Source organism: Zalophus californianus, chromosome 3 (genome assembly GCF_009762305.2).
Source record: "Zalophus californianus isolate mZalCal1 chromosome 3, mZalCal1.pri.v2, whole genome shotgun sequence".
Lineage (NCBI taxonomy): Eukaryota > Metazoa > Chordata > Mammalia > Carnivora > Otariidae > Zalophus > Zalophus californianus.
This window is the reverse complement of record NC_045597.1, coordinates 124,493,099-124,510,465: the sequence shown is the minus strand read 5'-3', so window position 1 is coordinate 124,510,465 and position 17,367 is coordinate 124,493,099. Positions and strand designations below refer to the sequence as shown.

The 17,367-nt window shown below is 38.2% G+C and overlaps 1 protein-coding gene across 4 annotated transcripts in view; it reads left to right on the top strand.

The window, feature by feature from the left end:
- Positions 1–17,367, top strand: part of LOC113919880 (lymphocyte antigen 75-like) — a 129,688-nt gene that overhangs the window by 52,161 nt on the left and 60,160 nt on the right. For all 4 annotated transcript variants that reach the window (XR_003519150.1, XR_003519148.1, XR_003519149.1 and 1 more), the window contains 6 exons: positions 106–245; positions 2,759–2,864; positions 3,089–3,249; positions 12,654–12,783; positions 13,881–14,107; positions 17,056–17,221. Coding sequence is in view for 1 of the 4 variants with exons in the window: in XM_027589762.1 (XP_027445563.1) it covers positions 106–245; positions 2,759–2,864; positions 3,089–3,249; positions 12,654–12,783; positions 13,881–14,107; positions 17,056–17,221 (930 nt within the window). In the remaining 3 variants the exon portion in view is untranslated. The remainder of the gene's footprint in view (positions 1–105; positions 246–2,758; positions 2,865–3,088; positions 3,250–12,653; positions 12,784–13,880; positions 14,108–17,055; positions 17,222–17,367) is intronic.

The window sequence follows — 17,367 nt, the reverse complement described above, 5'->3', positions numbered from 1 at the left end:
TTGGGGAAAGATCGATCAAAAGATATTTTCTTTACTACTGGATTGTTTTTAAAATGTGCTGAACAGAAAATTCTCACCCCTGTAATCTTGCTTTTCATTTCTCAGACTTAAATAAACCAACAGACTGTGGTACCAAGTTGCCCTTCATCTGTGAAAAATATAATGTCTCTTCATTAGAAAAATATAGTCCAGATTCTGCAGCTAAAATACAGTGCTCTGGGGATTGGATTACTTTTCAGAATAAGGTAAAAAGAGAATTGTTACATTGTACAAATGATGATTGCTTTCATGATGGTTGTATGGCCTGTGGCAGAATCGCAGCCCATCAAATAACTTCACTAAGAAAGTTTCTGCATGTTTCAGTAACTCACCTGATCCTCTACAGTGCCAGAAACCAAGTTAGCTCTCAAGTTAGTCATGCCTACAGGTCTTTCAAAGTACTGTGTTCCTCTTCTGTGCTAGTAAACGTAAATTGCTGAAGTTGATTGGTCAGTGGATTATAATACTTTAAATAATAAAACTATCTCTATAGCAAGAAGGAAACTGACAATTTCTGGCTGATATATTTTCCACTTGAAAGAAAGCATTCAGGCAGCATCTACCAATTAAATTAGACCAACATTGCTGCGGCTGAGGTCAAAGAGGTTGCTTCCTGTGTTCTCCTCAAGGATTTTGATGGATTCCTGTCTCACATTTAGGTCTTTCATCCATTTTACCCCAAAGATACAAATGTAGTGGTCCGAAGGGGTACATGCACCCCAATGTTTATAGCAGCAATGTCCACAATAGCCAAACTATGGAAAGAGCCTAGATGTCCATCAACAGGTGAATGGATAAAGAAGATGTAGTAAATATGTACAATGGAATATTATGCAGCCATCAAAAAAATTAAATCTTGCCATTTGCAATGAAGTGGATGGAACTAGGGGGTATTATGCTAAGCAAAATAAGTCAATCAGAGAAATACATGTATCATATGATCTCACTGATATGTGGAATTTGACATACAAGGCAGAGGATCATAGGGGAAGGGAGGGAAAAATGAAACAAGATGAAACCAGAGAGGGAGACAAACTATAAGAGACTCTTAATCTCAGGAAACAAACTGAGGGTTGCTGGAGTGGAGGGGAGTGGGAGGGATGGGGTAGCTGGGTGATGGACATTGGGGAGGGTGTGTGCTATAGTGAGTGCTGTGAATTGGAAAAAAAAAAATTAGACCAGCATTTCCCAAACTATTTTGGGGGCTCTACACTACACATATGCTAACAAAATGTTAATCATTGATCTTGCCTTCAAGGGTCTTTAATGATTAAATAGGTTTGGGAAATGCTACATTCTGTATCTGCGTCTTTGAAATGCATAATCCATATTGGTATATTTATCTCTTTGGAAATGCATTTGGCTGCTAAGGAAGAGATTGCTATCCTATGTTAAAATATCTATTATCTCACACAAAAGACGTTTGATGGTAAGTGGGCTGGGGCTGGTATGGAAGCTCCACCACATCTTCAAATCCAGGCTCCTTTATTCTTTTTGCTCTGTCATCTTTAACATAATAAAGCTTCCAAGCTCAAGTTCAGGGTGTTCTGTCTAGGGTCTTTTCTAGAAGCTACCCAATGACATATAGCTCATTGGCCACTCCAGTCTCTAAGGAGGCTGAAAAAAAAAGCATTTTGTAGAATTGTTCAAAGAACACTATTTAAGGTGTATCAATCCACACTAATATGATCATATCAAAAAGAAAAAGGAAGATATGTGTCTGACAACTGAAAGCATCTGCACTGAAGCTAAAATAGTAAGGACATATTTTGGCTTTTTAAAATTAGAACAATCTTGGGGCACCTGGGTGGCTCAGTCGTTAAGTGTCTGCCTTCAGCTCAGGTCATGATCCCAGGGTCCTGGGATCGAGTCCCGCATCAGTCTCCCTGCTCAGCGGGAAGCCTGCTTCTCCCTCTCCCACTCCCCCTGCTTGTGTGCCCTCTCTCGCTGTGTCTCTCTGTCAAATAAATAAAGTCTTAAAAAAAATACAAATATTATTAAAAAATTAAAAAATAAAATTAGAACAATCTTTTTTTCCCTCCAAAGATACTGGGACTAAATTAATTTACATAGTTGATGTAAATTAGAATTAAAATATCCTACCCAAAGAAAGGGGGATGAGGGTGGGGGGATGGAGTAACTGGGTAATGGGTATTAAGGAGGGCACGTATGGTGATGAGCAATGGGTGTCATATGCAACTAATGAATCGTTGAACACTACATCGAAAACTAATGAAGTATTATATGCTGGCTAATTGAACATAATAAAAAAATGGGGGGATGATTTTTTTTTTAAATGTGTATTTTTATATAAGGAGGTGATGATTACAAGGGCAGCCTTTGGAGTCAGATGGAACAGAATCTAAGTGCTGACAATACCACAGCCTGACTATTTCACTTATAGGTGAAGTTACTCAACTGCCCTGTGCCTCGGTTTCCCCATTTGTTGTGAGAACTAAATGAGATAGTATTATTCAAACTGTTTAGCACATAGGAAGCCGTAAGTGGGAGATTTTTTTAAAAAATAGTTTGACTAATAGACCACTCTTTAGTTGTTTATATTGAGAGTGTAGATCTGCATTTGTATAGTACTACTTTGTTAATTTCCATATTTCACAGACCAAAAATTAGCAGCCCTCTAAAAAATGAGGTGTTTACTTCCTATGTGAGCTTTCCTGTGTCTGGAATCTTATGCTTCATAGATGTTTTTTGTTTGCAGTGTTTCCTAAAAATCAAACCAAAGTCTCTCACATTTTCCCAAGCGAGTGATACTTGTCGCACATATGGTGGCACCCTTCCTTCAGTGCTAAGCCAGAGAGAACAAGGTAACGGAATTGTTTTGGAAACATGTATTATTCTGATCTGGGGACCAAGTTAGTTCTGAGAGGCTTTGGGGAATTAGCATATTAAAAAAATCTTATTAAACTACTTTGTTACAGAATAGGTAAAAGAGTATCTCTGTTGGTAAGCAAGAGGTATTCATTGACAGTTTTAGTGTACCTTTAATTTGAATAAGTCAAATACTTAAAAAAAAATCTCTTTCTGACAGATTTTATTACATCCTTGCTTCCGGATATGGAGGCTACTTTATGGATTGGTTTGCGCTGGACTGCCTATGAAAGGGTAAACAAATGGACGGATAACAGACAGCTGACATACAGTAACTTTCACCCGTTATTAGTTGGTGGGAGACTGAAAATACCAACACATGTAAGTTTTTTTAATGGGAAATCTATATAGCTCAGGGCACCTGGGTGGCTCAGTCAGTTGAGCATCGGACTCTTTATTTCAGCTCAGGTCATGATCTCAGGGTTGTGAGATCAAGCCCTGCCTTGGGCTCTTGCTGGGTGCAGAGCCTGCATAAGATTCTCTCTCTTCTTTTCCCTCTGTCCCCACTCCCCACCTCTACTTGCATGCATATATGTGTGCACATGCTCTCTCTCTAAAAAAGAAAAAAAGTCTATATAGCTCTGTGAAATACCCAAATCTTCTATAAATTACTGGATTAAGAACAAGGGTCTGTTTTGAGTCCACTTACATGAAATGTTCAGAGCAGGCACGTCTTCAAAGATAAAATGTAGATTAGTGGTTGCCAGAGGCTAAGGAGGAAGGAAGGATTGGGGGTGATGCCTAAAGGATATGGCATTTCTTTTTGGGGTGGTAAAAATGTTCTTAAATTGATTGGGGGTGATGGTTGCACAATTAAACATACTAAGAACTATAGAATGTGTGCTTTAAATGGGTGAATTGTAACACATATGAATTCCATCTCAGGAAAACTACCCAAGAAGAACAACAGGGGTTCCCTGGCATTCAAGCAGATGCCCCATGTTTTCACAGGAGCCCCAGACTTCATAACACTTACTTCATACCACAAAAAGCCATTGCGTAGTGAGATGCAAATAGAAGCAAATATAAATGTTTTATTTAACATTTTGGGATTTGAGACTCTCTCCTGAGGCCAATAGTACAAAATCAGTGATTAGTGATCATTTTTCCCTAACAGCCAAACATAAAGAAGGGGGGAAAAAGTATTGTATTAACAATAATTACCCTAAACCATAATTCTGCTGCCCACTACTTCTGTCTGACCACCTTTTACACAGTGGCAAAGATGAAGAAATTAACTTTAAACTCAAATTCCAAAGATATGCCCTAGACAATAACCAGCTGATGTTCCTGATGCAATATAACTTTGCTCAAGGTAGATGTTGCTAGCAAAGGGAGCTCTGAGTCATGTGTAATTATGTACAAAGTAAATACTAAGATAATGCTTGGTCATTATAGAAAATTTGAGAGTTGTAGAAGAGTAAGCACAGGAGGAGCAAGATGGCGGAGAAGTAGGAGACCTAAATTTTGTAGGGTCCCAGGAATTCAGCTAGATAGTTATCAAACCATTCTGAACACCTACAAACTCAACAGGAGATCAAAGAAAAGAATAGCAGCAATTCTATGAATAGAAAAGCAACCACTTTCTGGAAGGTAGGACATGCAGAGAATTGAATCTGAGGCGATATTTGGGAAGTTAGATTGCGGGGGAGAGGCTGCCTCCATCAGCTGCTACTGGCAAGTGATAGAGCAGCAGAGCACAAAATTGGAACTTTTAGAAGTCTGCTCTGCTGAGGGACGTCACTCCAGTGGCTAAACAGGGGGTGGAACACTCGCTGGGACAGTGTGGTCTCAGGACCCTGAGAGGTCACAGAAAGACCAGGGGTGCCTGAGTGCGGCAGAGCTCCCAGGTATCAGAGCGGGGAATCCAGCTGCAGAGACGGAGCCAAGGAGTGGGCTCTCAGCTTTGGGTTGCCATAAACTGTGATCCACGGCACACTCAGGCCACTACTCTTTGAGCAGGGACCCAACAAGCAGCAGATCCAGGGAGACTCCCCTTCCTCCCCTGGAAGGAGCAGCACGGGAGTGCACCACAGGAATCTGCTGGGTTTGGAGACTCCAAACGGGGTCATGTGCCAGAGATAGAAACACTCAGTCACAGGCCTCGTGAGCACGGAGTGCAGCCCGGGAGACAGGAGTGATTGACTTCTTTTCTCTGAGGGCTCACTGAGAAGTGGGGCCCCAAGCGCTCAGCTCCTCTGGGGCCAGAGATTGGGAGGCTGCCATTTTCATTCTTGTCCCCTAAAGCTGTAGGGAAAGCTTTCAGGGAACAAAACTACCGAGAGCAAACCCGAACAGATTACTTAGCCTGGCCCCTGGCAAGGACGGTGCAATTCCGCCTCAGGCAAAGACATCTGAGAATCACTGCGACAGGCCCCTCCCTCGGAAGATCAGCAAGAACATCCAGCCAAGACCAAGTTTACCAATCAATGAGAACTGCAAAACTCCAGCACTATGGGGATACAGCACATAGAATTCATGACTTTTTCCCATGATTCTTTAGTCTTTCAAAATTAATTTTCTTAATTTTCATTATTTTTTCTTTTTCTATTTCTTTTTTATTGAAATTTTCTTCTTTTCTTTTTCAACCAACATCTTATCAATTCCTCTTTTAAAGTCTTTATTAATTTTCATTTTTACAGTCATATTCTATCCCTTCATTGTATTTAACCTTATCTTTTGTGTATATACAAGTTTTTCTTTCTTTAAAATTTTGGAACACAGTTTCTCCTAACAGCCAAAATATACCCTAAATCTAGTGTATGGCTTTGTTCTAGTCTCCTGCCTGATCACTTTCTCTCCTTTTTAAAAAAAATTTTTTTCTTCTTTTTTCAACCAGCTTCTTATCAATCCCTTTTTTAAAATCTTTTTTAATTTTCATCTTTATAGTCATATTCCATCCCTTCCTTCTATTTACCCTTATTTTTGTACATATATAAGTTTTTCTTTCTTTAAAATTTTTGGAGGCAGTTTCTTCTAACAGACCAAAACAGACCCAAAATCTAGTGTGTGGTTCTGTTCTATTCACCAGCCTAATCATATTCTTTTTTCTTTTTCCTTTTTCCCCCCAGTTTTGGGTCTCTTCTGATTTGTTTAGTGTATATTTTTCTGGGGTCATTGTTCCTTTATTAGCATTTTGTTCTCTCATTCATCCATTCTTCTCTGGACAAAATGACAAAACAGAACAACTCACCTCAAAAAAAAAAAAAAAAAAAAACGAGAGGCAGTACCAACTGCCAGGGACCTAATCAATACAGACATTACTATGATGTTGGAACTAGAGTTCAGAATGATGATTATAAAGATACTAGCTGGGCTTGAAAAAAAAGCACAAGATACTAAAGAATCCCTTTCTGGAGAAATAAAAGAACTAAAATCTAACCAAGTCAAAATCAAAAAGGCTATTAATGAGGTGCAATAAAAAATGGAGGCTCTAACTGCTAGGATAAATGAGGCAGAAGAGAAATTAGTGATATAGAAGATCACTATATATATGATGGAGAATAAAGAAGCTGAGAAAGAGATATAAACAACTACTGGATCCTGAGGGGAGAATTCAAGAGATAAGTGATACTATAAGATGAAACAATATTAGAATAATTGGGATCCCAGAAGAAGAAGAAGAAAGAGAGAGGGAGGCAGAAGGTATACTAGAGCAAATTATAGCAGAGAACTTCCCTAATTTGAGGAAGGAAACAGGCATCAAAACCAGGAGGCACAAGGAACCCCTCTCAAAATCAATAAAAATAGGTCAACACCCCGACATCTAATAGTAAAACTCACAAGTCTCAGAGACAAAGAGAAAATCCTGAAAGCAGCTCGGAACAAGAGGTCTGTAACCTACAATGGTAGAAACATTAGATTGGCAGCAGACCTATCCACAGGGACATGGCAGGCCAGAAAGGACTGGCATGATATATTCAGGGCACTAAAGGAGAAAAATATGCAGCCAAAAATACTATATCCAGGTAGGCTGTCATTGAAAATAGAAGGAGAGATAAAAAGCTTCCAGGACAAACAAAAACTAAAAGAATTTGCAAACACCAAACCAGCCCTACAAGAAATATTGAAAGGGGTCCTCTAAGCAAAGAGAGAGCCTAAAAGTAACATAGACCAGAAAGAAACAGAGACAATATACAGTAACAGTCACTTTACAGGCAATACGATGGCACTAAATTCATATCTTTCAGTAGTTACCCTGAAGGTAATTGGGCTAAATGGCCCTATCAAAAGACACAGGGTATCAGATTGGATAAAAAAACAAGACCCATCGATATGCTGTCTGCAAGAGACTCATTTTAGACTACAGACTTAGAGTGAGGGGGTGGAAAAACAATTTGCCATGCCAATGGACATCAAAAGAAAGCTGGAGTGGCAATCCTTATATCAGACAAATTAGATACTAAAGCAAAGACTATAATAAGAGACGAGGAAGGACACTATATCCTACTTAAAGGGTCTATCCAACAAGAAGATATAACAATTGTAAATATCTATGCCCCTAACATGAGAACATCCAATTATATAACCCAGTTAATAACAAAATCAAAAAACACATTGACAATAATACAATAGTAGTGGAGGACTTTAACACCCCCCTCACTGAAGTGGACAGATCATCTAAGCAAAGGATCAACAGGGAAATAAAGGCTTTAAATGACACATTGGACCAGATGGACTTCACAGATATATTCAGAACCTTCCATCCCAAAGCAACAGAATACACATTCTTCTCTAGTGCCCATGGAACATTCTCCAGAATAGATCACATCCTGGATCACAAATCAGGTCTAAACCTGTACCAAAAGATTGGGATCATTCCCAGCATATTTTCGGACCACGATGCTTTGAAACTATAACTCAATCACAAGAGGAAAGTTGGAAAGAACTCAACTACATGGAGGCTAAAGAGCATCTTACTAAAGAATGAATGGGTCAACCAGGAAATTAAAGAAGAATTTAAAAAATTCATGGAAACAAATGAAAATGAAAACACAACTGTTCAAAATCTTTGGGAGGCAGCAAAGGCAGTCCTAAGAAGGAAGTATATAAGCAATACAAGCCTTTCTTAAGAAACAAGAAAGGTCTCAAATACACAACCTAACCCTACACCTGAAGGAGCTGGAGAAAGAACAGCAAATAAAGCCTAAAACCGGCAGAAGAAGAGAAATAATAAACATCAGTGCAGAAATCAATGAAAAAGAAACCAAAAGAACAGTAGAACAGATCAACAAAACTCGGAGCTGGTTCGTTGAAAGAATTAATAAGATTGATAAACCCCTGGCCAGACTTACCAAAAAGAAAAGAGAAGGGACCCAAATAAATAAAATCATGAATGAAAGAGGAGAGATCACAACCAACACCAAAGAAATACAAACAATTATAAGAACATATTATGAGCAACTATATGCCAGTAAATTAGACAATCTGGAAGAAATGGCTGCATTCCTAGAGACGTATAAACTACCAAAACTGAACCAGGAAGAGATAGAAAACCTGAACAGACCCATAACCAGTAAAGAAGTTGAAGCAGTAATCAAAAATCTCCCAACAAACAAGAGCCCAGGGCCAGATGGCTTCCCAGGGGAATTCTACCAAACATTTAAAGAAGAATTAATAGCTATTCTTCTGAAACTGTTCCAAAAAATAGAAATGGAAGGATAACTTCCAAACTCATTTTATGAGACCAGCATTACCTTGATCCCAAAACAAGACAAAGACCTCATCAAAAAGGAGAATTACAGACCAATATCCCTGATGAATGTGGATGCAAAAATTCTCACTAAAATATTAGCCAATAGGATCCAATAGTACATTCAAAGGATTATTCACCACAACCGAGTGGGATTTATTCCTGGGCTGCAAGAGTGGTTCAACATCCGTAAATCAATCAATGTGATACACTGCATTAATAAAAGAAAGAACAAGAACCATATGATCCTCTCAATAGATGCACAAAAGGCATTTGACAAAGTACAGCATCCTTTCTTGATTAAAACTATTCAGAGTGTAGGGATAGAGGGTACATACCTCAATATCATAAAAGCCATCTATGAAAAAGCCACAGCAAATATCATTCTAAATGGGGAAAAACTGAGAGCTTTTCCCCTAAGGTCGGGAATGCGGTAGGGATGTCCACTAGCACCACTGCTATTCAACATAGTACTAGAAGTCCTAGCCTCAGCAATCAGACAACAAAAGAAATAAAAGGCAAAGAAGAAGTCAAACTCTCACTCTTTGCAGATGATATGACATTTTATGTGGAAAACCCAAAAGACTCCACCCCAAAACTGCTAGAACTCATACAGGAATTCAGTAAAGTGGCAGGATATAAAAATCAATGCACAGAAATCAGTGGCCTTCCTATACACCAACAACAAGACAGAAGAAAGAGAAATTAAGGAGTCAATCCCATTTACAGTTGCACCCAAAGCCATATGATACCTAGGAATAAATCTAACCAAAGAGGCAAAGAATCTGTACTCAGAAAACTATAAAATACTCATGAAAGGAATTGAGGAAGACACAAAGAAATGGAAAAACTTTCCATGCTCATGGATTGGAAGAACAAATATTGTGAAAATGTCTATGCTACCTTGAGCAGTCTACACATTTAACGCAATCCCTATCAAAATACCATCAACTTTTTTCAAAGAAATGGAACAAATAATCCTAAAATTTGTATGGAACCAGAAAAGACCCCGAATAACCAGAGGAATGTTGTAAAAGAAAAACAAAGCTGGTGGCATCACAATTCCGGACTCCAAGCTCTATTACAGAGCTGTAATCATCAGGAAGTACGGTCCTGGCACAAAAACAGACACAAAAATCAGTGGAACAGAATAGAGAACCCAGAAATGGACCCTCAACGCTATGGTCAACTAATCTTCGACAAAGCAGGAAAGAATGTCCAGCGGAAAAAAGACAGTCCCTTCACAAATGGTGTTGGGAAAATTGGACAGCCACGTGCAGAAGAATGAAACTGGACCATTTCCTTACACCACACACAAAAATAGACTCAAAATGGATGAAAGACCTAAATGTGAGACAGGAGTCCATCAAAATCCTAGAGGAGAACGCAGGCAGCAACCTCTTTGACCTCAGCTGCAGCAACTTCTTCCTAGAAACTTCGCCAAAGGCAAGGGAAGCAAGGGCAAAAATGAACTATTGGGACTTCATCAAGATAAAAAGCTTTTGCACAGCAAAGGAAACAGTCAACAAAACCAAAAGACAGCCGACAGAATGGGAGAAGATATTTGCAAATGACATATCAGATAAAGGCTAGTATCCAAAATCTATAAAGAACTTATCAAACTCAACACCCAAAGAACAAATAATCCAATCAAAAAATGGGCAGAAGACATGAACAGACATTTCTGCAAAGAAGACATCCAAATAGCCAACAGACACATGATAAAATGCTCAACATAGCTCGGCATCAGGGAAATCCAAATCAAAACCTCAATGAGATACCACCTCACACCGGTCAGAATGGCTAAAATTAACAAGTCAGGAAATGACAGATGTTAGCGAGGATGTGGAGAAAGGGGAACCCTCCTACACTGTTGATAGGAATGAAAGCTGGTGCAACCACTCTGGAAAACAGTATGGAGGTTCCTCAAAAAGTTGAACATAGAGCTACCGTACGACCCAGCAATTTCACTACTGGGTATTTACCCCAAAGATACAAATGTAGTGATCTGAAGGGGTATGTACACCCCAATCTTTATAGCAGCAATGTCCACAATAGCCAAACTATGGAAAGAGCCAAAATGTCCATCAACAGATGAATGGATAAAGAAGATGTGGTATATATATATATATATATATATATATACACAATGGAATATTATGCAGCCATCAGAAGGAATGAAATCTTGCCATTTGCAACGACGTGGATGGAACTGGAGGGTGTTATGCTGAGTGAAATAAGTCAATCAGAGAAAGACATGTATCATATGATCTCACTGATATGAGGAATTCTTAATCTCAGGAAACAAACTGAGGGTTGCTGGAGTGGTGGGGGGTGGGAGGGATGGGGTGGCTGGGTGATAGACACTGGGGAGGGTATGTGCTATGGTGAGCACTGTGAATTGTGTTAAGACTGATGAATCACAGACCTGTACCTCTGAAACAAATAATACATTATATGTTAAAAAAAAAAAAAGAAGAAGATAGTAGGAAGGGAATTTGAAGAGAGGGGAATCGGAGGGGGAGACAAACCATGAGAGACTATGGACTCTGAGAATCAAACTGAGGGTTCTGGGGGGGGGTGGGGGGATGGGTTAGCCTGGTGATGGATATTATAATGGGCACGTACTGAGTGGAGCACTGGGTGTTATATGCAAACAATGAATCATGGAACACTACATCGAAAACTAATGATGTAATGTATGGTGATTAACATAACAATAAAAATTTTAAAAAAATCACAGAGGGGAGGGGGGTGGGGGGATGGGTTAGCCTGGTGATGGGTATTAAAGAGAGCACGTACTGAATGGAGCACTGGGTGTTATACGCAAACAATGAATCATGGAACACTACATCGAAAACTAATGATGTAATGTATGGTGATTAACATAACATAATAAAAAAATTATTAAAAAAACTAATGATGTATGATGATTAACATAACATAATAAAATAAAAATCTTTTAAAAATGAATAGACAAACAAAAAGCAGAATCAGACCTATAAATACTGAGAACAAAGATATGGCTGCCAGAGGGAAGAGGGGTTGGGAAATACAGGCTTCGGTTACAGAATGATTAAGTCACAGGAATAAAAGGCACAGCATGGAGAATATAGTCAATGATATTGTAATTGGATTGCATGGCAACAGATGGTAGTTACACTTGGGGCATAGCATAACAACATATAGAGAAGCATAACAACACATAGAGAAGCTCAATCACTATGTTGTATACCTGAAACTAATGTAACATTGTGTGTCAACACAATATAATAAATAATAATAATAGGAATACATATTTAGCTCTATAAAAACTTTTACTCATTTCCCTTGTGATAGTCCTCATATTATTCTTAACTATAACTATTTTGTTTCATTTTTGGTTCAGTGTTTATTGTGCAGCACTTATGTATGTGTTTTTTTAAAAAATCTGTAGCTCCTAGGATGAGCTTGTCTTATTTTTCTAAGTGTGTGATATGTTTCAAACATACGAAAAATATAGGAACACTATAATTTAAATAAATTTTATATGTAGTATTATTGATTTGTGGTCAGAGAATGAAATCTAAATAGATACTTTTATTTATGGTTGTCTTTATAGTGACTAGTATAGGATCAAAGCTTTAAGGTGAGTTCTCTATTGTATAGTATTTACAGCTTGTCATCATAAAACTTTTATAAACATCTAATAAATTGAATTAATAATCATTACCTTTTTGCTTTGAAATGTGAAGAATGATAGTAGAGTGTTAAATATTACTATAATTGTGTCTTCATCTTTTACCAGTTTTTATCTGTTTGGAATTTATATTTAATAATATTGCCATTGTTCTGTTTTATAATTTCCAAAGTCAGTTGCCCTTTGCCCATGCTTTGGAAATTTTTGAGGGTTTTCTTGTGATTTCATGGTAAGCTCTTTAATGGAATTTTTTACAGGAGGAAAAATCTGATTTGGAATATAAAGTTCTCCTGCTAGGATTTTCAGACAGTTATAGTTTCATGATTGTTTGTACATATTTGCCTTTTTGTTTAGATTTTTGAGGAAGAGTCCCAATACCACTGTGCTTTAATACTCAACCTCCAAAAGTCGCCTTATACTGGGACATGGAATTTTACTTCCTGCAGTGAACGCCACACTCTGTCTCTCTGTCAGAAATATTCAGGTATAAATTATTATGTAGGTAACTATGGTACTTTATGCTGTTATATATATACAGTATTTTTCACAAAAAATCTTATAAATGAATTACTATTAATTTGTAAACATAGCTTTCCTAAAATTTCAACATGGCTAAATCCATATTGGTTCAGTGAGCCAGATTATCTCAAATAGAATGTGATCTTTTTCAATTATCATTGCTTTACTTAATTAAATACCAAAATTAAGTATCAGTTGGAATTTGTTAATAGGAGTTGCCTAATTATAGGAAGTTATGATTGTTCTTTTTTCTACTCTGATATTTTTCAGTTATTACTTTCTTAGAGAAAGGAGAAAAAGTGTAATGTTTTTAATTGACTTTGGTAAACATTCACAATTAAGTTTATCACACACACACACACAAAAGTGTGGAGCATTATAAACAGATCACTGTGTGTACCTTACTGTAACCCAAATAAAAATAAAATGTGTGCTTAAAAATAAGAATCATCCATATTTTCAAAAAGATATTTTTAGAAGGTACTACGTTGTTTTCATTGATTACAATGTTTTTAACAAATGATTAAAAAGAAAAAAACTGTCATGTAATGAGAACCTCAAGTAGATAATCCATGTACTTCTAAAGAAATTTTTGTTAAACTATGCTCATTTGTCTCATACTGTTTAGGAACTGCTTTATTCAGAAAAGTACCGTAAAGCAATAGTTCAGTACAGCCTCTCGTGGGCTGTTTTGTACATTTCTTTCATTGGAGCTCTCCCAGATGAAAACTTCGAAAGGGAACACCTAACACTTTCTCTTGTTGAAGGAGTTTAAACAAAGGAGGTATTTGACACCAACCTGAAATGGTGATCTTATTGAAGGCTGCTTTTTTTCCTTCCTAAATCAGATCAACAAAAACAGAATTTTGTTTTAATTTTAGAAAACAAATTTTGTGGCTCACACATATTACCTAAGGTGCACAGCAAGACATACCTAGTTCTCCTAACCAAAATCTAAAATAAATGAATAGATAAGTAATATCTGAAATACTCATTGTGGAGACTTGAAGATCAACGTCCCATGACTTGCAGAGTGGGTGTTTTTTTTTTTTTTAAACACAGAAGTTGAAAGCAAACAGACCTTGCAGAATACTTCAGACACAGTAAAGTATCTAAATAATCTGTACAAAATCATCCTGAAGCCTATGACTTGGTTTGATGCTCTAAGGGAGTGTCAGAAAGATAACATGCAGCTGGTGAGCATCACGGACCCGTACCAGCAGGCATTCCTAACTGTGCAGGCAGTTCTTCATAACTCTTCTTTATGGATCGGACTCTCCAGTCAAGACGTAAGTTTTCAGTTCCAACTGCCTGGATTGGGTGATGGAATGTGAAATTTTTGTTGCACACAGCATTTTTCCTATCAGACTAAAAGAACCTGGAGATTGTAAAATCTTACTCCAGTGAGTAAATTTCATGAAGTGTGTAATTTTTAGTGGCCATCGTCTTTCTACTATTGAAAGATCTGGTGCTTTGTTGTTTAGATGAAGAAAAAGTTCTAGTGGACATATGTAGCTGATCACTTCTTTTTATTCTAGTTAAAGACTGAGTGGGACTCAGGAACTGCCATGTGTCCCCAGCCAATGAAAAGAAGAGAGGAAGAAAAGAATTTAAAAACCAGATAGGGTTGAGTCAGGGTGGGGGGTGGGGGTGGGGGGCAGAGCCCAGAGGGAGAGGGAGAGAGAGAATCCCAAGCAGGCTCCACACCCAGTAGAGCCTAATATAGGGCTCCATCTCACAACCGTAAGATCATGACCTGAGAGGAAATCAAGAGTCAGATGCTCATCTGACTGAGCCACCCAGGTGCCCCTATAGTAAATTTTTTTAAAAGAAAATTTAAATCATCTGTAATCCCAGTACCTAGTAACAAATATGATTTAATACTTTGGTATATATCTCTCAAGGTTTTTTTCTATGTACACATGTATGTTTTTAAGACTTTTGGGATCATACCATTTTTTAACTTTTTTTCACCACTTAAGGATTTTGATCTTGTTTCTTATCCTATTTTCTTTCTTTTTTTTAAAGATTTTTATTTATTTATTTGAGAGAGAGAGAGTGAGTGAAAGAAAGCAGAGCACAAGCCAGGGGGAGAGGCAGAGGGAGAGGGAGGAGCAAACTCCCCGCTGAGCAAGGAGCCCAATGCAGGACTCGATCCCAGAACCCCGGGATCATGACCTGAGCTGAAGGCAGCCACTCAACCAACTGAGCCACCCAGGCACCCTCTTATCCTATTTTCAATCTTCACCTATGTTTCTCTTTTTCCTTTCACTCTTTAACAGGTTTATTACATATCTGCATAAACTGCCTTAAATCTTTGGAACATGATATAAAATAAACAAAACTTTACATTGAAAGCAATGGAAGTGTATTGAAAGATTTTAAACATGATAGTAACAATGACAGATTTTTACTTAAGAAGAATTGTATTGGCAGAGGATGGGTGAGGAAGTGAGGGATCTAGAGCTTTCTTGTAGAAATTCATGCAGGAGCTGATGTTGGCCTGAACTAAGCCCTGTGGCAGTTCTGGGTTATGTAAAGTCCAGAGTGTGGCTGTGGCAGCAGCTCTCTTAAGTAGGTAGAACTGGAAGTACATAGAAACAGAGGAAGTCAAGAAGGCTGGGGAACTGGTGAGTCATCCACATGAACATGAATGTCCATAAGTCAAAGGTAGGACCAGGAGGACGAGCAAGACATGGGGCATCACCTTAGTAAATGTCAGGGAGGAACAAGGAGGCCAAGTCCTAAGTGAATGTCAGAAAGAGGCAAGGAATCTGGGAGTTTGCATAAACCTTAAAGGAATGACTAAAGGAGATAAAAATACCTATTATTCCATTCTCATAGCCCTCTGGTATCTGAGAATGGAAAAATAAACAGCCTGCCATTGTGGGTGTTGAAAGGACATTATTCCCTTAGAAAAGATACATTTTAATTAAGATCGATTAAGGTCAAGAATTTAGTAAAGAGATACTTACAGTCTTAATAAAGAGAGAGGGTATTCAGCAAAGAGAGAGGGTGCAGGGATTTATCTACAAGGAATAGAAGTTCCAAAGGCCCAGGTACTTGGGTTTGTTGTGAGTGCAGCAAAGGTGAAGGAATCTAGGGTAATACCAAGTACAAGCAACATCACTTGGCCAAAGATCCACATTCAAGGCCCAGGAGCTTAGGGATTAACTGATGACAAAGTTACAGCTGGAACCCTGGTGGAGAACAGTTTCAGCATGAAACAGTGGTGTTGAAGCTTAAACATGTTTGCTATTTATAGTTTACTAAGGATACTGTGTGTGGCCTTTACCCAATATTCCAAATAAACCAGTGATGTAAAATTGCCTTGGGCCTCAGGACAGCTTAGTTCATTGGGTCAGTATATAAGGCCTGGTGCTCTGGCAGTGCCATGGGGAAGCTCAAACAGGTCTGTACCCCACAATCTATCCCCTGGACTCTGTACCTCTCTCAAGATAGGTGGGTGGTCAGGCCCTTGTCAGGATGTAAAGACGGACGGATGTTCACAGACTTAGTGCACAATAGAATAGAGTGAATGAGGAAGATTCATCATAAAGACAAGTGTAAAAACAGCAGTGTGAGATGCACAAGGCCTGAGTCAGGGTTAAGAGGAAGGGAGCCAACATTTATGTAGCTCTTCCTGTGTACCAGCTGGCCATTATGTTACATATTACCCCACTAATTCCAGCCCTGAGGTTAAGTGTCACATCCATTTAATAGCTGAGGGGATGGAAACTTGGCAAGGTAAACTCAAATCAAAAACTAATACATGACTGAACCAGGATTTCAAACTAGATAAGCTTAGCGCCAGAGCCCATGTTCTTTCCACTACTTCATGTTGTTTCTCTGACTTCCAACAACCCACAGTTCCATTTATGTGTGAGGCAGCCCAGTGTAATGGCTCAGACCATAGACTCTAGCGTCTGATGGCCTGGAATAGAATCCCAGCACTGCAGTATATATTCTATGGGACTTGGCACACATGACAAGCCATCAGTTTCTCATCTGTGAAATGGATACAATAGTTCTTATCTCATATGGTTGTTATGAAGATTAAGTAAGTTAATATCTGCAAAGCACTTACAACCCTGCCTGGCGCATGGTAAGTGCTATGTAACTGTGTGTTAAATATAAGGTAAAATTAAAAGTCATTAGATTGACTACAAGGGACAAAATAATACAAAAGGGATAACACGATGTATTGCCACTTGACATGTATTTCTGCTACTTACAGGATGAACTCAACTTTGGTTGGTCAGATGGGAAACATGTTCAATTTAGTCGCTGGACTAAAAATAATGGGCAACTTGAAGACTGTGTAATATTAGACACTGATGGATTCTGGAAAACATCTGATTGTGATCATATGCAACCAGGTGCTATTTGCTACTATCCAGGAAGTATGCTAATTTTAAATATTTTAATTCTTACATTATTATCAGTCTCATGAATAGTGAGATTTATGGGGAGTAGTTTTGTAAAATCTGGTTTTGAAATTATAATCATGTCCTTTTTTACAACAAAATTTGTTGTGAAAATTTGTATT